The sequence below is a fragment of the Sciurus vulgaris genome (assembly GCF_902686455.1).
Source record: "Sciurus vulgaris genome assembly, chromosome: 15".
NCBI lineage: Eukaryota > Metazoa > Chordata > Mammalia > Rodentia > Sciuridae > Sciurus > Sciurus vulgaris.
In genome coordinates this window covers 85,096,686-85,120,350 of record NC_136476.1, presented here as the reverse complement: position 1 = coordinate 85,120,350, position 23,665 = coordinate 85,096,686, and the positions used below count along the sequence as shown (strand labels likewise).

General features: G+C 61.0%; 1 protein-coding gene across 1 annotated transcript in view; it reads right to left on the bottom strand.

Moving 5' to 3' along the window:
- Nucleotides 1-5,223: 5,223 nt before the first annotated feature.
- Nucleotides 5,224-23,665, bottom strand: part of NCS1 (neuronal calcium sensor 1) — a 38,403-nt gene continuing 19,961 nt past the window's right edge. The window contains exons 3-8 of the mRNA XM_079111859.1: nucleotides 15,271-15,409; nucleotides 14,660-14,738; nucleotides 13,532-13,620; nucleotides 13,325-13,402; nucleotides 11,786-11,903; nucleotides 5,224-6,185 (exon numbers count right to left, since the gene is read on the bottom strand). Coding sequence (XP_078967985.1) covers nucleotides 11,805-11,903; nucleotides 13,325-13,402; nucleotides 13,532-13,620; nucleotides 14,660-14,738; nucleotides 15,271-15,409 — 484 coding nt within the window. The 3' untranslated portion in view covers nucleotides 5,224-6,185; nucleotides 11,786-11,804. The remainder of the gene's footprint in view (nucleotides 6,186-11,785; nucleotides 11,904-13,324; nucleotides 13,403-13,531; nucleotides 13,621-14,659; nucleotides 14,739-15,270; nucleotides 15,410-23,665) is intronic.

Genomic DNA, 23,665 nt, shown 5'->3' with positions numbered 1-23,665 from the left:
GCTCCTCCCAGCTGGCCCAGCCTCCTGGACGCCCAGCTACTCCAGAGCCTCTAGGTCCTAGGTCCTTGGCAACAGAAAGACATCACCCAGGAATCCTCCTGGCTGGACCCCTGTCCCTCAAGGCTGGGAGGCGGGGGGCACGGTGGGCAAGGAAGAGGGAGAGGAAGAAGGCGGTGGGGGCGTGAGCAGCACCTCAGCGCACCACGCTGCAGTTTTTACTGGCTCGCTCTGGCAAGCGCCGAGATTTCAGATGCAAACATTTGCAGGTGGATCGGTCTATCGGGCAGCATATAAATTGGGCTGTTGACACAGAGACCTAGGACAGCACAATCAAGATAGGCAGGGGCTCCTCTTCCTTCTCAGGGTCTCGCGGTGAACGGTTCAGAGCTGGTGTGGTGGCTCCGTGGAGTTGGGGACCCAGCTCTAGGGAGGCTTGTTTTGGAGTCCACGGTCCAGTGGGCGGAGGGGGATGGTGGAGGGAGGCTACACGCATTGTGCTCACCCCATTGGTCAGAACTGTGTCACACGGCCACTCTTGGTGCCCAAGGGAGACTGGGAAATGTAGTCCTCTGTTCCACATGGTTGTGGGCCCCTAAGAGACCAGGGAACAAGTAGAAGGCTCTGCCATACCTAGGGCCTCGCTTCACCCAGACTCAGGCAGGTGTCCAGCCCTTCCCAGCCTCCTTTCCTGACCAGGTGCTCCAGACCAGGAACCTGGCGGACGTTTCCTGGACAGGAAGTGGAGAGGACTGGATGGATGGGGGTGGGGGGTCACATGGGACACACAGGAGGGACAGGACAGGCTGCAGGGGGCCTTCCCCAGGAAGATGGAAGGGAGGAGGTGGCCACAGCAGGACAGGGGGTGTCCACATTGCCTTCCAAGCCCATCCCCGGCACCCTCCCTCCTCTGGGCCAGCTCCAGGCCTGATGATGCCCGGAGCCAGAGTCTGGGAGATACTTCTAACCTGCAGATGTGAGTTTGCGACCAGGGGGCAAGGTGGAATACCCCAGGTGAGGAGACAGGGGACCATCCTGGAGGACTCCCTGGCGCTACTGCACCCAGGGAACAACAGCCTCCGGAGCCAGCCTTGTAAGACACGGGGCCAATGGGGGCCCAGCAGCCCAGGTCTGTGCCTCTACTGGACCTCGACCCCCAGCAGGCTGCCCAGGGTAGGCTGACCGGGAGCAAGTTAGCTCAGGCCTGGAGCAGAGCAGGGCGAGGGACCACCTGCCTGTGCCCTCGGACCCAGGAGATCTGCCTGCAGAGGTCCCAAGCTATTCCCAGCAACAGCACCGGCCACTGTGAGCTCACCACACCCTGGAAACTTCGCCCCAGGTACCCTCAGAATGGCCCCTTGAGCCACATCCTGGTATTTCCAGGGAAATACCAAGCAGAGTTGTGCGGGCTTGTAGATGACCTCCAGTTTCCACCTGGGGACAGTCCCTGAGCACAGGGCCCCCTGCTTGGCCGGACAGGCTCGGGTGTGGGGTGTTTCTGAACCTGCCTGCTGGTGAACCCTCGGACACTCGGCAGAGTCTGATCTAAGACCTGCTTTCCTGGCAGGTCTAACCCAGTGGCAAGGCTGTGGAGACGCGGCTGCCACCACAGCTTCTCTGACCAGAAAGCCTGTCCCTGAGAACACACACCCAACATCAGGGAGGGACTCGCTGCAACGGGGCGGGCTTGAGGGAGTCCTGGTCTCTTCACGCCCGCCCACCACAGCAAGGCACCGTGCTGGGGCCGGCCTGGCCGCAGGAGACGCCCCTCTCCATGTGGCTCCCCACCTCTGCAGCTCTGCTGGAAGGTGGCCTGGCCCCAGGCTGTGGCTCATCTGGATGCAGGGCTTGCTCGTCCGGGGTCTCTCGAGAGCAGTAGCCTTCTAACCAGCAGTGACGATCTCGAGGCCACGTTGCCTTTACTGTCCTCTGGTCCACATGTCAGAGCAAGGACCATCCGTCCTCAATCCCTCTTCCCCCAACGTGCAGAACCCACGCGTCCTGAATGAACACTAGATTACCTGACCAGAGGGCCGAGAGGAGGCCCTTCCGAGATCCCAGGGTTCAGCCAAGGACAGCCTGGCAGGGAACTGCCATGTCCTGCAGCCCCATGTGGTCAGCAGCCCACCTCTGGCCAAGCCCAGGTGCCCAAGTCTCACCCAAGAGACCGAAGGAGTAGCTGAGTCCGGTGGAGGCAGACTCTTCTGAGGGCCAGCAGGACATCCTACAGTGCCATTGCTGGCCAAGTCCCCTTAGCAACAGCACCAGCCCAGCCTGGGAACGTACTCGGAATGCATTTCCCAGGCCCCCACCCAGACGGCCTCTTCAGAGACTCTGGGGGAGGGCGGGTGGGCAATCTGGGCTTGCACAAGCCTGGGGGTTCCTCACACGCACACAACCCCGAGGACCCTGTTCTGGGCCGATGACGTTCAAACACTTAAGAGCAGGGTCCTTTCGAGGCCTGGATATGTAACTGGCAGGAAGGAGATGCTGCGGGTGGTAGGCGGCCGGCTCAACCCCCGGCCTCTGGCAGCTCCGAAGTTGCCAGCGTAATCACGTGCCCACGGGCCCCACCTTGCACGGGCCTCCTCTTGGGGAAAGGCAGGTGTCACCCAAAGGAAGAGCAAGGGTGTCCCAGGAGGAGGACAGAAGGGGAAGCGGAACGGAAAAACAGAAACAGACAGAGCATCAGGCCACACAGGGAGGCCAGGACAGGTCCAGGAAGCGTGTTTAATTGGCATGACACGGACAACATACAGTGGGAGCACGGGAGGCTGCCTGGGCCTCACCCAGGCTGCACCACCAGGCAGGGGCCTCCCTTCCCCTCCCCCCGAGACGCAGACAGGACAGCACCCCCAGAAGAGACCCGACGGAGCTGGGAAGGCAAGCAGGAGCACGCGGACAGCCAGCCAGCAAGCACTGCCTTTCTCGTTTCTGTCTTTGCAAGTCACCCAAATTGCTTTCCAGAGTTGCCGGTTCCCGGCGGGGACACGACCCGCAGCCCTGGGCACGGGCCTTGGCTCTTGCAGGGGCTGTGGCTGCTACGCCCACAATCACAATGTCCCTGTGAGGCAGCCAAGCTCCCACCTGCGGGATGGAGACACTGAGATCAGTGAGTGGAGGTGACTGGCCCAAGGTCCTGAAGGAAGCTGGTGACCGAGGCTGGGAGGGGGATCCTGGGACGTCCCAGTGCTGGGGAGCAGACAGCGCCTGGGCCTGGGTGCAAGAGGCCAAGACAGAAGATGGGACCAGCTGTTTATTCAACAAAAGCCTTTTATTCATTCAAAAATTAACCATTGGGTTTATTCTGCAGATAGTTTAAAAAAAAATTGAGAGCAAGGCTTCCATCCGTGTCTCAACTTGCTAGTCCCAGGGATGACCTAGCAGAGGGGCGTCTGGGAGACATGCTGAAAAAAACGTGGGGCTGGGGACCCAGGGCCTCCGCGGTCACAGCCCTCTCCTGGCCTCCCTGCCTCTAGCCTCTGCTGTACCGGTTGGGCAGGGTTGGAGCCCCTAGACGTCTTTGCTGCCCACCACCACGAGGGGGCGCCCCCGCACGCCCGTGGAGCCTCTAAATGCTGAAACTGCTCAGGGCAGGAGGTGGTGGCTTTCCGCTTTGCAGGAGGCGGCCCAGGAGGGCTTCCCCTGGAGAGGCACCAGGGATCCCAAGCATCCCGAATCCCCTGCCCCCAGGAAAGACACAAAGTCCCTGAAAGCCTAGGTGCTCTAAGAAATCAGCTGTCAAACTGCAAAGCATTTCAGGGAGGAAATGTCAAGACGCAGATGACACACACATTTGCCTTGATGTTACTTTAAACATTGTCTGGTTAAATACTGGGAAATGGTGACATTCTCCAAATCACCATCAACACAAAGTGGGGAGCAGATGTGGAAAAAAGGCTGGTGCTTGTCTCTGGCCCCGGCGGGGTTGCAGGGGGACCAAGGGCCTGGACTCAGGGCTGCACTCCAAAGAGAGCAGCAGCAGTGGGGAGGGGTCTCAGGTGGGAAACGCCACTGGGGAAAGACCCTCACAGCGAGAGACCTGGTGAGAGGAAGGACAAAAGTCAGTTCCTGTCGGCAACCTGGAGTAAAAATGGCCAGTGTCCAGCACCCTGCAGGAAGGAGGGTGGCCCTTCTGTCAGCTCAGGGCTCTTAGGGCATGCCCAAGGTGTGCCCAAGGCCTGGGCCCACAGGTACACTGGGCTGTGACCTCAAGGACTGCCCACCAGGACCAAAGGCCACACCTGTGGCTTTAACCAAAAGGCCAAGATAATCGGAGCAAGGCCTGGTACCCAGAGGCTCAGTGGACACCTAGTGGGAGGGGTTCCCGTGCTGGCTCTGGACAATCCTCAGCCACAAGTGACTTGGCTTGTTCCTCCAGGACAGGATGCACAGTTCCATCCTTCCACCAGATCAAAGGCCAGTCGAGTCCCCAGCAGAGGCAGAAGAAACTCCCAGGAAAAGCCTCACTCCCGTCCTCTCCACCCCAGGTCAGCAAGCCCACCCCTGCTGCAGGGTCCCCAGTCAGAGCCAGGCACTGCAGACTGGTGGTTAGGCCCCAGCCTTCTGGGCCAGTGGCCAAGCAGGAAGCTGACCCACAGTGGCCTCCAGGAGTCCAACCTTCAAAGTGGCATCTGAAGGCGGAACCCCTGTGGGATGTGAGGGGTGAGGGGTGGATGGCGGGGCCGGAGTGCAGCCCAGGGGTCTGCCCAGGCGGGAGTGGCTCCCTGAGGCCGCGTGAGCGCTGAGCCAGCAGGAATGGGCACGCGGCCCACAGAGAAGCTGCCCCTTGAGGAGGGCATCATCCTCTGTGAAGGCCGCTGCCGAGGGTCATCAGCGGGGAGACTCCAGCCTCCTGGGAGTGAGGGGAAGCCAAGGGCGATTCAGAGCAGAACCAAGGCCGGTTCCGCCCGCTCCAGAAGAGCGGACCGTGCACACCTTGCAAAGCAGCAGGAGCTCTCCCGGGGCCTGGGCCTCCGCGGCCTGGAGGCTGCTCTTTCCAGAGCCTCCCCGTGGGGCGGGCAGGTCTGGGGAACAGGGCTGTGTCCTAGATGGCCTGGGCCCGCGCCCCGCGTCTGAGCAGAGTGGCAGGGAAGAGTGCCATGTGGTCCCCTGGGGCAGGAAGCGAGGAAGGTGGGCACAGACGGAGGTGGCCCCTCTCCTGGTGGGTCCCACTTTCCACGAGGCTCTCCATTTCCCCTGCTGCCAACACGCGCGCACACGCAGAAAGGATCGAAAAGCCAAAAAATGTCCCGTTAGTCCTCAAAAATCGCTATGGACCCAGAGGGCAAAAGGGGTGGAGAGGCGGCAGGGCGCAAGGAGGAGCCGTTGGGCTGAAGGGACAGCAGTCCACGGGCCGTTAGGAATTCGCACCCTTCCTGCTCCAAACGGCAAGCACGGTATCTTAAAAAAAAAAAAAAAAAAAAAAAATTTTTTTGGCTTCTGGGCCGCTGCAGGCCACATCCTCCCAAGCGAGCGGGCAGGCGGGTGAGGGCGGGCACGTGTAAACAGGCCCCGCGACCCGGGAGCCCGGGACGCTGGAGGCAGCAGCAACGGTTACGACCAATAAATAAAAGGTATCGACTATCTAGGAATATAAAAAAACCTCACTCTCCCCACGAGAAGCACAATACTGTTATCACAAAAAATAACCGTCGTCCTCAGGAACCATCCTGCCACACAGGCCACGCAGTGCTCCTGCTGCCCAAGGACAGGACAGGATGAGGATCTGGAGCAGGCCACCACCAGCCCCCCGCCTGCCGCCCAGGGACCAGGCAGAGCAGAGTTCCCTGCGCCCCGGGCCTGCTCCCCAGCGGTCAGTATCTTCTAGAACCGAAGGTAGTGGTTTTTTCTTTTAAAAGGTCCGTTTGAAAGAAACAAACAAAGCACAGACGCAGGAGAAGAGGCGCAGCCGCCAGGCGTCCAGCAGCACAGTCCGTGGTTTTGCAGAGGGCTAGAGACGTTTCCCTTCTTCCTCATTTTGTTTTGTTTTGTTTTGGGACAAGCAGAGGTTGTTGGCGATTGGAGCCGGTGGCTTCAGGCGGCAGGTGAGTGCGGGGCGGGCGAGGAGGGCCTTGGCCTCAAGTTCAAGGGCAGCCGGCTGCGTGGGTGGAGAGGAAGGCGGTGGGCACAGGGGAGGAGTCGGGCCCGGCAGGCCTCGCGCCCGAAGGAGAGTGGATCCCAGGCATCTGGAAGACACAGGGGAAGCAGGTCACGGGCTGGCTCGGCCGCGGGAGGGCCAGGTGGCATTCTGGCCGTGCCCTCTGGCGCGCCGACCGGATCCCTGTAAATAAGTAGGGAGCTCGCCAGGTACCGTCTGTGACAGCAAAAAGAAAAGGGGGCAAGAAGAGGGGCAGCCTAAGTGCCCAGTAACAGGAGGCTGAACAGATCAGGAGGCGCCCAAGCAAGAGCGGATGGCCAAGGGCGCAAGGGCGCAAGGGCGCAGGGAAAGACGCTCCGCCCCATCATTAGGAAGAGGAGGGCAGGAAGGGAGGGAGGAAAGGACCGGCAGGGTGAGCAGCAGTGGGGGCGGCGAGGCGGTGGGAAAGGGCGCGGGGAGAGCCCCACCAGACGCAGGACTCCGCCCCCAGGCAGCCACCCAGAAGAACCAGGGTGCTCACAGCAGCTGCGCACCGGCCAGCAGGCATCCGTCAACACGTGGGGCGGAGCCACCCAAGGGGCCCGGCCAGACACAGGGAGGACTGAAGCACTGGCCGGCAGCCACGTGGAGGAACCCTGAAAACACGCTAAGCAAGAGAGGCCAGACCACAAGGCCACCTGTCACGTGATTCTTTTTCTATGAAACACGCAGAAACGGTAAATCCAAAGAGACACAAAGCAGCCTGGTGTGCCTGGGGGTTGGGGCGGGGGAGGGAAGTGGGGACAAAGTGCTTACTGGGAAGGCAGTTTTATCCTCAGTAATGCCAACCTTCCCCGCCCCACTAGCAGAGGTAACTGGAACGTGGTGAAGGTCCCCAACATCACCCAGCTGTTCACTTTAAAACGGTGACTTTAATTCCAGGGGCTTGGGAGGCTGAGGCAGGAGGATCACAAGTTCAAAGCCAGCCTCAGCAACTTAGCGAGGCTCTAAGCAAGACCATGTCTCTAAACAAAATATAAAATAGGCTGGGGATGTGGCTCAGGGGATAAGCACTGGGGTTCAATTCCCGGTACCAAAAAAAGGTGACTTTCACAGCACTGAGTGTCACTCACTGAATGACTTTCTTAGAGCACATGGCCTGTGGTCAGGTCTGTGCCTGTGGCGTCCACAGACCTTTCCTGTGGCTGGATCTGCAGTCAGGCTGAATCTGCTGTCCCTGCTCCCACCTGATGGACAGCTGCAGGCGGCTGACCCCAGGGGAGCCGATTTCCTGATTCGTGTGGGAGTCTTGGAAGACATTACCAGGCCCGTCAAGCTCTGGAATGAAGCAGGGAGACCCAGGGGGCTGACAGCAGGGAGGCCACCATGGGCCAAATAGAAAAGAAGGGAGGACACGGAAGCTCATGGGAGGGGAGGGGACAGAGCAGGAGTCCAGGGGGAGAGCCTGTGTCCACTCCTCGCCTTCTACTCCCTGCAGGCCGGGGTTCCTCTGCCTCCGTGATCTGTGCTACTCTTCCTGCAACAGCTTACGGCAGTCTGTCCCTTGCAGCTTAAGAAGCTTTGGCTGAGATATGACTCATGTCAAAGGAGATTCAGCAGTGGATTTACTGTGTCAGCTGCTTAAAACCACAAACATGAAGCTCAGCCAATGCATTTAAATCCACGCATTCATGATGGTAGTTTTTTTTTTTTTTTTTTTTTTTTTAATGAAACTTCACTGGTCACCTCTAGAGGATGTTAGCAAAAAAGAACTCATTCTGAAAAAGGAATAAATAAAGAAAAAGAAGCAGGGGAAGGGAAAAAATAACAGAATGAATCAAACAACATTGCTCTATGTAAATTTATGATTACACAAATGGTATGCCTTTACGCCATGTACAAACAGAGAAACAACATGTATCCCATTTGTTTACAATAAAAAAAAAAAAAAGAAAAAGAAGCAAGCAGCTGGAACCCCTGGGCTCAATCTCTGGTACCAAAAAAAAAAAAAAAAAGAAAGAAAGAAAATCATGAATTTCCTTTTGAAGTCTTGAATTTGCTTCAGCATGATCCAGTGTTTGGCGGGAGGACGGTGAGAGCAAGAAGAGATGGTACAATATTGACCATGAACTGGTGATTCCAAACTTGAGTGATGAGGAACACAGAATTGCATTATTCTCTCTACTAGTTCATATGAATATTTCCATAATCAAAAAAATTTAATCCCTCCCCAGAATGTCCAACAACCCATGGACCTAATTAAAGTATGGCCCAGTCATCAAATGGAATACTATGCAGCTATTAACAATGATGGTTTCTCCTTAAAAAAAAAAAAAACTAGAACTAGAACTGCCATATGATCCTATAATTTCACTACTGGGTGTACAACCAAAGGAAACAAAAATTGGCATTTTGAAGAGACCCCTGTACTTCTCTGTTTACTATGGCACTACTCAAGACCACCAAGACTTGGAATCTGCCAAGGTGTGGTATGTAGACACAATGGAATAGTATTCAGCCACAAACTAAACACTTCTGTCATTTGCAGCAACATGGATGAATGGGAGGATACTATGCTATAGTGAAGTAAGTCAGGAATAGAAAGACAAACAACACATGCTCTTTTCTCTCTCTCTCTCTCTTTTTTGCAGTGCTAGGGATTGAACCCAGGGCCTTGTGTTGACAGGGAAGCACCCTACTGACTGAGCCCCAGCCCGCATGTTCTTGATTCTGTGTGGAAGCTGAAAGGTTGATCTTCTAAGCTGGGGGGTGCTCAGTGGTGAGCACGCTCCTGGCCTGTGCGAGGCCCTGGGCCCCATCCCCAGCACCACAGAGGACTTAAAAATGCTGATCTCACAGCATCAGAGAGCACAGTGGCTGGGAGGGTGCTGGGGAGGAGGGGTGGCGGAAGATGGCTGGGGGCAGGGGAGCAGCGGGGTGGGAGGCATGGCCTCCAGTGCTCGAGAGCACGGCCGGACGACTCTGGATAAGGACACTTTGTGATGAATTTAAAAGCAGCCAGTAAGAAAGAGTTCAGTGTTCCTGACACGAAGAGAGGAAGCGTGCTCAGGTGACGGGCGAGCCGACCGTGCCCTGAGCTGGTGACCGCACCCTGTGTACCGTGTGCAAAGGTCACACTGTACCCATAGATACCTGCATGCTTCAAAAAAGATGGTCTGAGGCTGGAGAAGCGGCTCAGTGGCAGAGCACTTGCCTAGCAGGTGAGGCCCTGGGTTCCATTCCTGGCACCACAAGAAATAAAAGAAAAAAAGATGATCCCGAACAATACTCAATGATGCAGAAAACAGGCCTGCTTCCTGGCCCCCGTAAGTCGGCAGGCTCTGGGAAGCGGACGTATCGGAGAACCACCACACACGGGGAGCTGAGGAGGGAGATCCGTCATGGAGGCCACAGAATGCACCCTGGGAGGAGGTGTCTGGGCAGCGCTGGAGACGGGCGGATGAGTCACGCGAGGACCCTCGCCACTCCGAAAGGCTCTGTCCTGAGGACAGCACGCCCGGCGATTTGCAGAAGCAGCTGTGGAAACCTAGGCCATGGGTCAGGCTGGGGCAGGGCCTGTGGCAGCACCAGGAACATTTCTTTTCTCTCTTTTTTTTTAACGGCACTAGGAATTGAACTCAGGGGTGTGTTGTGACTGAGCCACTTCCCAAGTTCTTTTTTATTTTTTATTTTGAGAGAGAGTCTCGCTAAATTGCTGAGGCTGGCCTTGAACTTGCAATCTCCCTGCCTCAGCCTCCGCCGTAGCTGGAATGACAGGCATGCGCCACCATGCTCAGCATTCCTAAGATAGAAATCATGGTACAAATTGATTTTAATTATATATTCCTGTGTGACTTAGTTAGGAATATTAAGTTTTGTATCTGATTCTTTTTAAATGACCCTGGACACTGAGACGTTCCCCATGATTATGTCTAGGTCACGTAGGAGAGTATTTTTTAAAATTAATTTTTAATTGAGGTTTTCTTTGTAAGCACATTTTCTAGTGTCTCTTCAATAAAAAATAATTTCTTGTGTACAGCAATAACAAACAATAGAAGCTTCAAAAAGGAGTAGGCCTCCTGAGCCAATACCAACATATCAAATCTGTTAATACACAAAAGGGCAGCCCCAGCACACGGGGGCTCGGGGAGGTTGTTCTGAGGGCCAAGTGGCTTGGCATCCAGAGGCCAAGCTCTGGGATTTCTTCACATTAACAATAAAAAAGGGCAAAAACTGGGAGTGGGGATCTAGCTCAGTGGGTAGAGCACTTCCCTCTCAGCACAAGGCCCTGGGTTCAACCCCCAGCACGGCAAAAAAAAAAAAAAAAAAAAATTATGTGTGCCTGCTAGCAGAAGCAGGGAAAACCTATGCCATTCAATGGCCCCGATGATTATTTTCAGTAAATACGAGCTCCTTGCGAGCTCAAAAGGAAGGCAACTTCCTGCACCGACCTCCCACTAGAGTCTATCGAAAAAAGACCAGAAGCAAACGTCAGCGCCCGTGGCAGATCCTGGAAAGACTCCCCAGCCTGAGCCGCGGGAAGCCCACGGCCGCTCTCCTGAAGCCCGCCGCCCACATCGCCTCAACCCCACCCCGAGGGAACCAGCAGCCCCGCACCGGAGCCACCAGGGCTGCCAAGCCACTGAGCACTCGTGAAGAGCACTACGCTGCCAGGACCCCCAGGAAACCACCCTGGCCAGCCACCCGTCATCAACCCAGGTTGCCTGGGGTGGAGGGCTCCACAGGACAGTCCCGGGTAACAGGGTTGGTGGGTCATTCCCCTGACAGCTTCACTGCATCCTCAGGAGGACCTGGAGCTGGGGCTACGCGGAGGCTTGTTCTTTTAAACTGCCGCCTTGTGGTAACCAAGTACAGGCAATAGGAAACCTACCCAGCCCTGAATAGGAACGTGTAGACATGGATGCTGCACCTGGCAGGGTTCAAGCTCCCAGCTGGTCAGAGAGGCAAATTAAAATTACAACCATCACCACACGTCCACCAAAACGACAAAATCAAAGAGAGAAAATGCCCAGGGTGGGCAAGGGCGTGGGCAACCAGACCTCCAGACATACCCTTGATAGTGACCATGGCACGGTCACTTTGGAGGACACAGAGGAAATGTGCCAGGAACCCCAACAGAACGCACAGCTGCTCTCCAAGGCAGGTACAGAAGGACAGGCCCTGGGGTCCTTCACCCCCACCCCAACATGGAGGCCAGAACAGGGGCAGAGGCAGGAAGAGGAGAGTGGGGTTGAGGATGAGAAAAGGAAGCTGTCCTGTGCCAGCGTGGAGGCCTTGCAGCGGGCACCACACCACTCTCAGCACGAGCTGAGGCCTACCGCTGCCCCTCCCCAGCCACCGGGCCCTGGCCTGGAGGACGAGGTGTCTGCAACGCAGGCGAAGACTTTCAGGCAGACCTGCGGGCTGAGTGTGGGGTATGGAAATGACTCGGAGGCTGAGGGAGGAGGAGGATGGCGAGGTCAAGGCTGGGGGGAGCTTGGGGAGGCCCTGTCTCAAAGTGAGACCTAATCGGCGTGGGGGTGTGGCCCGTGGCCGGGCGCCCTGGGTTCAACCCAGAGCAAAGATGAAAGGCCCTGTAGTAAAAGCAGAGGGGTCACGTGGTCCAGAGCCTTCCCAGCTCTCTCCTCCGGAAGTCCCTGCCTGGCGGACCCAACCCCCAGGCGCACCGAGCCCGCCAGCCCCACTCACCGGCGCTGGGCCCGCAGCGCTATACCAGCCCGTCGTAGAGCGACAGGGCCTGCACGATGGACGGGTCGGCCTTGGAGCCCTCCTGGAACTCCTGCAGCGTCAGCTTCCCGTCCGCGTTCTGCAGGCAGAGACAGGTGGCCAGGGGGGCCCCCGCCCAGGAGCCGCGCAGCCCGCCTCCCACAGACCCGGCTCGCGCTGCCAGGGACCTTGGCCGTGACCCACCTCTTGGGACCCTGGCTCCTCTTCTGGGGGCTGGGGAGGGCGTGCGGGGCAGGTAGGGGGGGAGCGCCGTGCCCAGTGAGCTGGGCCCAGCTCTGCGCTTTGGAGACTGCGTGACTCTCCTAAATGCCAGATGGCCAGTCCCTGGGGGCCGAGTGCCCCACAGCTTCCCCAGGGCCACTTTTGGAAGTGCATTTAAACCACGGGGGTGGGGGCAGTGCTTGCTGGACCACGGGGGTTGGGGGGCCAGTGAGCTCAGGAAGACACAAAGGAACCTGGGGCTCTCCTGGGGAGGGGCCGGCTGGGGCTGCAGCACCACTCAAAGACCCCAGGGCGCCCGCAGCACTTCCTGCGCCCAGAGGTTGCTCACACTGCTTGGTCCACCTAAGGACAGGGTGCCGCGCTATCCCCTCTGACTGCGAGGAAACTGGCCCTGGGCCTGGGGACGTCAGGTCTGCACCCCAGAAGGCTGGCTCCAGGGCTGCGCGGTTTCCCCGGGTCGCAGAGGTACGGCGGCGAGGGGCAGCGCCTCGGCAGGAGGCCTCGTGCGCCCGCAGCGGGGCGTGGCATCCTCTACTGAGGCCCCAAAGCAGCTTCCTCAGCACCATGATTTCAAATTTCCATTTAAATCAAAGTTATTTTAGTTTTCAAAAAAGGAAGGCAAGGCGGCTGAGGCGCAGCTGGGTGGCGCAAAGCCCGCTCTGCAGCGCGAGGCCTCGGGTTCCGCTTGCAAAACAGAGAGGACGGCTCCTTCACCTGGGCCGTGGCCAGCTGGTCTGTGGACGCGGAGGGAAGGCCAGTCGAATTTCACAGACCTCTGGAGGACAGCGGCTGTCCCCTCAGCGGTGATGCAGGCGGCGCTGCCCGCCCCGCCGCTGCCGTTCCCCACTCCACGTGTTAATGAGGAAGCTCGCGTGACACGACGTCACCGGTTCCTTCTAAAAAATACTTGGACAGCTGCGTTCCAAAACGGTTAGCTTCCTTTCTGATCCTGTGGATGTTATTTTGTGCACTTGGAGCCGTCGTTCTGAGAGTCCAGAGATTTCTCCAGAATGCCAACGGGGTCCAGGGCAAAAAAATAAGTAAAAGTCACTGACCTGGGCTAAACAGGACATGTTGTGCTAACTGGCCTAACAGTCTGGACATTTGATGGAGGTGGCTGCTGACCAGTGGGCAGGACGCCAGGCTGACCTCCTGTCTGGAGCCCGGCCCCCAGGGGCTCAGTGGCAGAGCCGGCCCAGGCCAGAGGTCCCCACTGCCTGCCCACAGGGGCAGGGCCCACTCGGCTCCTGCCCTGGCGAGGACCAGCCCCAGCCTCACCTTGTCCATCATGGCGAAGATGCGGTCCACCCTCTTCTCTGGCGTGTTTTCCTCCTCGGGCAGCTCCACCGTGTTCCCCTGCCCCAGGACACGCAGGGTGGGCCTGGTGCTCTGGGCCACGTCTGCCCTGCAGACCTGGGCTGGGTCCAGCTGAGGACCACCTCGGCCTCCCACCCCTCACCACCACCCTGCCCTGCGGGCCCTCACCACCATCTGGTAAATGGCGTCCACGATGTCCAGCATCTCATTCCTGGTGATGTAGCCGTCGTTGTCCAAGTCATACAGCTTGAAGGCCCCTGCAACCAACAGGCCAGCGTGTGGTCCCCGCCCAGGGTAGCAGGCCACTCCCCCACCCCTCCAGGATGGGACAGCCCAGTGCTCATCCCGGACATCAGGACGACGCCCACCTGCCCACCCCCGCAACTCAGGCTGAAAGTAAATAAAACAGGGGCTGCAGCCTGGGGGGCTGCGGCCGGGTGGGGTGGTGCGCGAAGAGCCAGCCCTTGGGGTCTGGCCTGGCCTCCTGGGGTGCCCGGCCCCACAGAGGTCCACGGTAGCGGAGAATCGGGCACGGGAAGGGGAGCTTTGACAGCAGTGAGATTCTCTTCTGTGTCTACACGAAGGAGCCGTGGCGTCTTCCTGGTGCTGAGGGGACCTGAGGGGGCCGGTGCCGCTCGTGATTTGTGGTGTGTGGGAGCTCCGAGTCCCTTGGACACACGGCATGGTCCAGCTCAGGTCCGCCCTCCTGGACCTCAGGCCACAGGGCCTGGCAGGTGCTGATCTGCCGCCAGCCGCCTGCTCCGGCTGGGCTGGGCTCCCCAAGGCGGCTTCCTCCCCTGCGGGCTCCCACCTCCCTCCCGGCCTCAGAGTGGGGATTTCTGGAATCTGGAAAGTCCTGGGAGCAGGGACCGTGTCCAGCAGGTGGTCTGACTGAGTGGCATGCCGTCTGTATGTGTTGCGTGACTGAGGAGCAGGGAAGGAATGAAGCCCGCAGGTAGAACCTCGGCCCAGGGACAGTCAGCCACCCCGCGCTGCCTGCCCGGAGGTCACCTGCGCTCCAGCCAGCTCCATCCCACAAGCCCCCGGCCACCTGGCCTCATTCCTCTGCACGGTCACCTCCAGGAACCCCCTCTGACCTGGAAGGGCAGGTGTAAGGCCGCTTCCTCCGCCCCGCACAGACAGCCTGGCCCAGCTCCGCGGCCATATGAGGCCCACCTGCCCTGACTTCCCAGGCCCGCCTGCCATCTGGGTCCCTCCCATGGTGTCTGGCGCCCCCGCCTGGCGCGAGCCTGGGGCTGCCTCCCTCAGTCCTGGGGCAGGAGGGGCGGGACTTACACCTCAGCTTCTCGTCCAACGTCCCCCTCGAGGTCACCGACAGCGCCTGGATGAACTCAGAGAACTCGATGCGCCCATCCTGGGGGGAGAGCGGGTGACCTCAGTCAGCGCCCAGGCTTGGAGGGTGGTGATGGAAGTGGCAGGCTCGGCACATGTGTGGCCAACGGGCACCCAAAGGCAGAGGGCGAGGGAAGCCACAGGATGAGGGGATGAGGGAAGCGGGGGCGGGGCGGGTCAGCACAGGGGGCGCAGGAGGAAGGGGCGAGGCCAAGGGGAGCCGAGGGGCCTCCCAGGGGAAGGGGCACCAGCTGCAGCCTCTGCAGAGCCGTGGGCCTTGGGGAGCGAAGGCCTCGCAGGTTCTGCCACCTGTTTGCTTTACAGACGGGGACTGAGGCCTGGAGGGGGCAGAGCCCGGCCGGGCTGCGACTCCCAGCCCACGGGTGCCCTGGAGCAGGGTGCACCCGACGCCAGCCAAGCGCGAGACTAGGCAGTCGTCTGCATCTGTGTGCACGCACTGTGCACGTGCGTGTGACCCTTCTCGAAAAGGGACCTAGCAGGGGACAGCAGGAGGCAGGGGTCAGTGGAGGGGCCGCCCAGGGCCGCCCCCTTACCTTGTTCTCGTCGAAGACGTTGAAAACGAACGTAGCAAACTTGGTGGGGTCTCCGAATGGGAAGAACTGCTTGTAGATCTTCTGGAAGCCGGCGGCGTCCAGCTGCCCACTGGGGCAGTCCTTGATGAAGCCCTTGTACCTGGACAGCAGAGAGGTGGGAGGGCAGGCGACACCAACCCCACCTACCCACCAGGTCCTGCCCGACAGGAAGGACCCGAGCCGGTGCCACACGGTGGCACAGACCTGACCTCCTAGCGCACTTCCACCTCGCCTCCCACAGCTGTGTGGCCTTGGCCAGGAGACCTCACCTCTCTGAGCTGTATCCACACAAGGGGGAAAAGTCAAGGCAGGGCTGAAGGGAGGATGGCTCGCAGCCCTGGCCCCTCGCCCCACACGTGGCTGTGAGGAGTCTCCCCACAAACCCCCAGGAGCCGTGCTCCTGCACAAAGGGCACCCGCCATCCTCGTCCCTCTCTCCCCCTGGCACCATAGGGCCACCATGTGGAGCGAGCAGCTGGCTCCCCTGGGCACAGCCCCAGCCCGCCTCTTCTCCCAGGAAGTGGACAGACCCTGGAGCAGCATGAAGCCCGGAACCCTGGCTTGCTCCAAGCGCACTTATGCCCAGGCCACGGGGCACGGCCTGGCAGTCCATGTCCCGTGTAAGTCTCTGCTGGCTCCAGGGGCACACGCCTCCCCCTCTCAGGCTCATGCCCACCTGGCTGGAATCAGGTGAAGAGGTACCCGGAAGCCCAGAGCCCACCTACAAAAACAGTCACCACTTGACCCCCAGCACCGAGGGCAGAAAGAAAGTCACTAGAGAGACCTCGAGGTTGGGAACCCACTGTGTGTTGTTTTAGACCCATTTGTGAACTGGCTCCTGGTCGCTCAGCACCTCCCTCCAGCGGGGACGTGTGCTCCTCCGAGGACAGTTCCTACCACGGCAGGAAGTCGGGGGGACGAGCTGTCAGCACCGGCTATGACCTCCACCCGGTCGGATCCAGCCAACAACCCACGAACCCCGTAAGCCCCCGCGTGGGGTACCGTGAGGAAGCTCGTTCACAGCTCAGAGAGGGCATCTGCCGTCCGTGTCCACACAGCCCAGACTGAGCTGAGGGGTTGGACAGGGGACTCTGGAAAGGCCGGGCGCAGAGGAGCCAGGCTGCTGACCCACAGCCCCACGGTGCCCGCCACCCCGGAAGGAGAGCCTCCTGGGGCGCTGGGATGGGCACCCAAGGGTGTAGAAGCCATGGTCCCCTCCCTGCTGGAGAGCATCTAAGGGACCAGGAGGGACACTGAACACAGGGCCTGAGGGGACCGCAGGGCACCTGGAGGTGGGAGCCTGGACTTCCAAGGTCTGAACAACGGTGGTCAGAGTCCAAGACAGGACCCTTGGACCGCTGCTTCGGCCATGCCCGCTGGGCCAGGGCCAGGATGGAGGCAGCCAGAGCCAGGGAGGGCGCAGGGCGGCACCTCCTTCTTGGAGCTGAACTGGAAGGGGCTCGTGGCTGTCCCAGCAGGGTCCACAGCCACTGTGAGGCTCCAAATGGGAGCCTCCGGGTCCCTCAGGAAGGCAGGGCTGGAGGCCGTCCCCTCGGGCCTTCCGAGAGCAGCCAGCGCAGTCCCTGCTGGGCCATGAGCCGGCCCCCGTGCCCCTGCTCTGCTCCTGGCAGAAGGCCAGTGATCCCACTTTCGACGAAGGTGCCGAGCTCAGAGCGGTCGGGGAGGCAGCCCCAGGACTCAGCCTGCGTCTACCCATCAGCTGGGTCTGCTTCTCCTGTCCCTGCCCCGCCGGGCAGCCTGTGGCCCAGCCTCACTTGGGCCTGTGAGGTGACCAGGCCCAGCTGGAACCCCTGCACCCTGTCCTGCGGGGCCCTTGGAGTCTGTTGGCCTCTGCCAGCCCCTGGGGCTGCTCTGCACCCCTGCGCCCTGCTGTCACTGCGAACCCACAAGAAAGCAGGCAGGGCAGAGTCGGTGGCGCTGACAGCGGGCAGTGCAGCTCTGAGCTTCCCGTCAGCTCGCTCCCTTGCTCTCCCAGCTTCCTTCCCAGGCCAGAGGCAGACAGTGTAAAGACAAGAGCTGGTCCTCCACCCCAGGTCCCCAAGCCAGGATGGGTCCCTGGGTTGGGGGGGGACATGCCTGGTGCAGGACCTAATGACCCAGGGAGGCGGAGGTGGCCTCTCCATGCGGAGGGCTAGTCCCCCTCCAGTTCCTCCAAAACAATAGAGAAGAGACGAAAGGCGCCCAGAGGCGGCTCCCTGCAGATGGCTCACGGGGGCTGGGCGGGCCCCCCAGAGCGGCAGCCTCAGCGGGAGCAGCTGGCAGGCTGGCAGTGGGCACCAGCCTGGGAGGGAGCCTTCGGGGCCCGTCTGTTGCACTGCGGAGGCTGCACTGGGCCCGCCCCGCGAGCAGGGGTCTCCAAGAGCCCGCCCACAGGAGCAGTGCCCACGGAGGGTGGCCGGCCCACTGCTTGTCCTGACCTTGCCACCCGACACCACGCCACGCTTTAGCCGGCCTCGCAGCCCTCTTCAGCAGGCCCTGCAGTGCGGAGATCCCAGTCGGGTCAGCTGATGTCCCATGGAGGACACGAGGCTGCTCTCACCGTGACCCTCTCGCCCACCCGCTGCCTCCACATCCCGTCTCCCCTGCTGGGACAGTCCTCGCGCTGCGGACAGCATCACGAGAACCCCCGCAACGTCGGCCATTCCCCAGGCGCCAGGGCCCCGCTGAGGAAATGCTTCCTGCAGGAAGTGGCAGACCTGAGGCCAAGGGTCTCCTCTGCCCCCAGGTCCCGGGCCCATCCTCAGCGGGGCTGGACGACTCCATATCGCTTTTGCCTCCAGGCAATAACCTCCACTTTGGTGCCGGCTCCCTGACACGGTGCACCCCAGGTGCCGCACCCGCAGCCTGGTGCATAAAGCAGGCCCAGCAAATGTCTGTCAGCAAAGTTGAATAAACGCATACACGAACTGCCAGGCAGGGGCAGAGGTGGCAAGAGTCAGGGGTCCTGCTGCTTTTTCCTGAGCCCGGTGGAACTGGATCCTCAAGAAACCCTAGCCAGAATTTCAGAGCTCTGTGAGGATGGTTAGACCATTTCTGGGTACTGATAGGACTCTGAGGGCCCAGAGAGGGAGAGAGACTGGCCCAAGGTCACACAGCAAGTTAGCAGAAACAAGGCTCAGACCCAGGGCTCCTGCCTCCCAGTCTCCCCACCTCATGGTGCCCCCTGTATGCCAGGCTGAACCGCCCCCAGGGAAACGCAGGGGGAAAGCGGCAGCTACCCAAATATTATGTAACCCATTGTTCATCCTCTGAAGGTGGGGGTGGCACGGAGCTTCCCAGCCAGCCTGGTTGCCCCAGCCTCTGATTCACCCTGCAAATGGTCTCAGCTCTGAGCCAGGACTTCACGCCAGGCTCTGAACTGGAGGTACAGCCCATGTGTCACTGGGCGACTGAGCGGGGCCCCCAAGCCCACGCCTGCCCCTCCCACGGCGGGTACCCAGGGAGCAGCTGCCCCCTGCGGAGGACCAGGCCCAGGAACTTGTCCAGCACGGCCGGGACGTGCCTGCGCCAGCCCCACCCCAGCCTGCGCCAGGTCCTGGCAGGTCCTGGCCTCTCCGTCTCCTGCCGCCAGCAGCTGCTGGGTGCCCAGACACGTGGCCTGCGCAGCCCGGCCCTAACCTGCGTGCTGCGCGTGGCCCTGTGCAAAGCCCTCCCCAGGACGCCCGCTCCCTGGTGTCCACTCGGCGCGGGTTTCTCATCTCTACCGCGAGAGCCGCCCTGGGCACTGGAGACGGGCAGATGCCATGCGCCACCTCCCCAGGTGACTACAATGTGTCTGCAGATGTGGCCTCGCGTCCCCTGGGGGCAGCGCCACTCAGTTTAGAGCCCCTGGACTAGGTGGTTCCTTGCAGGGACCTACCACAGCGGCCTGCCTGGGAGTCACAGCACCTGCTGGACCCGGCACTCTGCTCTGTGCTGTCCAGGCGGGATCCGGACAGATGGTCCCAATCAGCCCGGGCAGAGGACTGTGGTGCCGCTGTGTGATGTGGAAACCAAGGCTGAAGGAGGTCAGGCGCCAGGGGGCTCGGGGCCTGCACAGCACTCTGCCGGCCTCTCCTCCTCCTCGCTGCCTGGCTCCTGCCCCTCCCTTGGCTACGGGCCCTCCTGGCCACTGCAGACTGGGTCCCACTGAGGATGCACGGGCTCCGCGCCTCCCCGGGGCAGCTCCGGCCCTTACTCCTAGGGCTGCCTGCCCGAGGGAGCTGCGGCGCTGGCCGAGCGCCCTCCCCTCCCTGGAGGCAGGTGCCATCGAGAGCACCCCCAAAGCTGCGGGTCCTCCTCCAGGACCCTTGGCTAATGCTGAACAGAGTCCCAAAGCCAGCAAGTGGGGTGGCCGGGATGGAGCCCAGACTCAGAGACGGAGCTGGAGGGAGAGGACGGGGCCGCCCATGCTGCTGGCCCCCCGGCAGCCAGCCCTGGGGCCAAGCCCTCTCAGCACCCTGGGACGGGCGTCCTCACATCACTCTGGCTCAGATCGGCCTGGCAGAGGGGCAGAGATGACCGACATGCCACCAGCAGGGTCGGAGGTCAGAGCGCGACCTCCAGACTCAGCCCCGGAATCTCCAGGCGCCAGAGGCGGGCGGCCCTGGGGTCCCACATGCCGTGGTCGGGTGTGCCGAGGTGTCTCTTCGTCATTGTCACCGACACCATCAAGGCAGCTTAGCCCGTGCTGCCCAGTCCACAGGCTGCACGGAGCGTGGAGGCATCCATGACATCAAAGAGGAGTTTCACTTTTAAAAAAACTAAGAAAGAAGGGCTGGACTTCCGCAGTAAACCTGGCTGGATCCCGACTCACGCTTGACCTTGCGCAACCCTGGCAGGTGACCCTCTCCCCGAGCCTCAGTGTCCCCGTCTGTGAAGTGCAGACCAAAACAGCACCCGCCTTGAGGGCCCGGGTGAGCCTGGACAATGGGGAGCCAAACTGGTACCACAAAGGAGGACGGAGCTGGCCCTGGGCCCAGGATCTCCCCACACCACTGCCGAGGGGCCAGGGGCAGCAGGAGGCCCTCGCGCACCCCAGAGGCCCCGCCCCTGGTCCCAGGGGCTCTTCCTAATTCCACCCTCCTGGTCCAGGGAAGTGCCAATGGTGCCGGGTGCTGCCCTTGGCCCCCATAATGGCCGCAGGGGGTGTGCAGAAGCCACGTCCCACCCCGCCTTGTTCACGGACAGGGGCTGAGCTCTTTGGGGGTCGGAGACCCTCTGGGGAACTGGAGGAAAAGCTAGGGAACCAAGCCTCAGAGGTGGGCCGTGCACCCCAGTGCCGGCCTCCCAGATCCCCGTGTGGCCGCCTGGGTGTGGGCACCAGCTCTGGGAGACCAGCTGAGGGTGTAGGAAGCAGATCCCACTCCAGGCCCACCTCCGCCTCCCTCCAAAAGGGAAGTGCCCCAAAGAAACCCGCCCCTTCCCTCAGCACCCGCATGGGCTGCAGCCACGCCACGCTCCCGGTGGGCAGGCCAGTGCCGGCCAGTGCCCACGCCCCGGAAGCCTCCAAGCCCTGGATGCCAGGCAACTGGAACTAGCCTGGCACACGGGTGGGACAGATGACTGAGTGACAGAATGCGTGCTCGCCACCCGCGGGCCGGCTCCCGAGCGGCCGGCGGTCCCCCGGGCCTGAAGACAGCAGGATGCTGCCTGGGTCTCAGCCTTGCCCACCGGCCTGCTAGGACTTCAAAATTCCCCTTCCGTTGTCACAGAAGCCTGCTCCCCTGGCAAGAGGAGGCAGCAGCCCCTCTCTGTGCAGAACTGGGAACGAGGAAGCACACCCCAGGCTGGGAGGTCGCAGCCACAGCCTCCTGAAGCTCCCGGGAGGAGGCCCCAAGCCCATGGCGAAGGAAGACCCTCCTTCCTGGCCCTCCCTCCAGGGCCTCAGAGCAAGAAGTCAGCAGGTCCGAGCCCCGCAGCCTGGGCCGTTAGGGGGAATGAGCCGGACCCACACTACACACACCCAGAGCTGTGTGACCTGGGCAGGCGTCTCTACTTCTCTGAGCCTCCATTTCTTCATCCGTAAAACAGGGCCATCCCTGGGACTCACACTAAACATGGGCACAGTGCTGCCCACAGGGCAGCAGGGGGTGACCAGGGAGGCTGCCCGCCACGCAGTCTGCGTGGGACAGTCCAGCTGGCTCTGTGGAGGCGGCTGCAGAATTTTGTTGCAATACTGCTGGGATATTTGTTTTTTATAAAAATAATAAAACAAGAGAATTTGGAAAATAGAGGAGGGAAAAACGTACCCGTGATCGGCCACCGACACAGGCCCCGGCCCCGGCCCCGGCCTTCCTCTGCCTCATCTTTGCCTCCTGCATTTTTCCATCATGGAACTGGGTGTTCCTCCTGTCACGATGACACCCTCCTGGCTTCAGGTGACAGTGATGTCCATGTCACCTTCAGGGGCCTGGGGCCTGCTGCTGCCTCTTTCCCCTCCTGCTGTGCTTCCTGATCCCTGGTGATGAGGAGCGGGGCTCGGGCAGCAGGAACGAGGCCGGGGGTTAGCGCGCCCGTGGCTGCGCCCCACACTGGCACCACCTCCTGAGGCCTCCAGGCGCCTGCCAGCCGCAGACAGCAGCTCCAGCAGCCCAGGGCTGGAAGCGCCAGGGCGCTGGGCGCCTGGCCTGCCATTGCTCTTCTCTGACCTGGGACCTGACTAGTCCTGGGGCCCGAGTTCAAGTCTAGACTCTGCTCGCACACGCTGCAGGCAGGGACAGATCGCAAGATCACACCACAGCCCTGAATAGGCAGGGGCCTAAAGTCAGCAGGGAACAAGAGGGGCCAATGTCTGCCCAGGTGTGAAGAATGAGCCACACCGAGGGAACAGCAGCTGGAACAGCAAGGAAGAAGGCTCTGAGGTGGGGGAGCCTGGCCTGGGTGGCGGACAGCAGGAGCGGCGGTGCCTGGTGGGCCCAGAGCCCTGAGGCCCATGCCAGGCGCAGAGGGCAGTCACAAAGGGGCTGTGAGCAGGAGAGCCCCCGCCCCCACTCCCCAGAGCTCTCCCTGCGTGCTGGGAGGAGGGCTGCGGGAGCCAGTGAGGTGAGTCAGGGACACAGACCTACTGCAGACCGAGGCCCCGCACAGGGCTTGCAAGGAAGAGCGGGGCAGTCAGGATCTGTTCTCCAGGGAGCCAGCCGCAGGGTGAGGGGGCAGGCAGGAGAGAGGGAAGCAGGACCACCGTGCCCACCTGCAGCTCTGCACTCCCTCCTCCGCCCCTCCCGCCATGCCCTGGCCCCACGCTGTTGGCGGCCTGGCCGGCTGGGCTCAGGGACATTAGATTTTCCAGAGGGTGCTGGCACGAGTGGATTCCCCAGCAGTGAAAGGGTCCTCCGACACGGCCTGGGCATTTGGGACACAGACACTCTTCTCATCTGCCTTCTGCCTAAATAACAGGGGCAACCACAGGCCCTTGGACAAGCCTTGAACCCAGCAGGCCTGGGTAGCATCTCAGGCTAACAAGTAAGGCCTAGGCCAGTGAAGGGATAATGAATTGGTTCATTTTGTGAACTAACAACAATCCACCAGCTGCTCAGAGAACTGAAGGAGACTGATCCAGAACACTGTAATCTGTGATCCATTATCAATGCCTGCCATGGGCACTGGAGGGGAGGGTTCAGGCATGAGTGCCACTGTTTAACCATCCTGGGCTCACACTGCCCAACGTGGCCTTTCTAGAATACTGCAGTGGGGGTGGGGATGACCCAGGAGGACCAGAGAAAGGCACTGGTTCCTCTGTCTCTACCCGGGAAAGCACCACCAAAACGAGCTCAAGGCTATTCACCTGAGGTCCGTGGGACTCTTTCTTTATGGGCTGGCTAGGGAAGGTGCCGCTGCAGTGAGGAGGCTTGTCCCAGGCACAGGCCAGCCCTCGGCCACCCTGCGGTCCCCTCCCAGCCTCGTCCCTGCCTCACAGCCGCACCCTGTCCTGCTCACGCTGCCCCTGCTGAGCCTGAGCTGCTGCCTTGTGCTGATGTGTGTGCCCCGGGCTGAGGCTGGGTCACCAGGTGCCTGCGTCCGGGACAGCCCCTGGGGCAACTCTGTTGCACTGATGCTTGGCTTAGAAACTCACCAGCCCCGCCTGGGCCTCAGTCTCCCCACTGAGGCTGAGAGTGAGGAGGGCCACGTGGGGGCAGCCTGGGCCCAGGGAGTAAGGGAGGTCAAGGAACGGTCAGCAGGTTGGGCTGGTCAGAGGGCACAGGGTGGCATGAGACTGGGCAGTCAGCAGGCTGGACCCAGCAGGGCCACTCAGGACACAGCCAGCTCAGTGTCAGGGCCTCCCCAAGGCAGCGAGGGAGCGAGCAGAAGCAGGGGTTTTGCTGTACTAGCCCCGTCACGGCCAGGTGGGGAGGGAA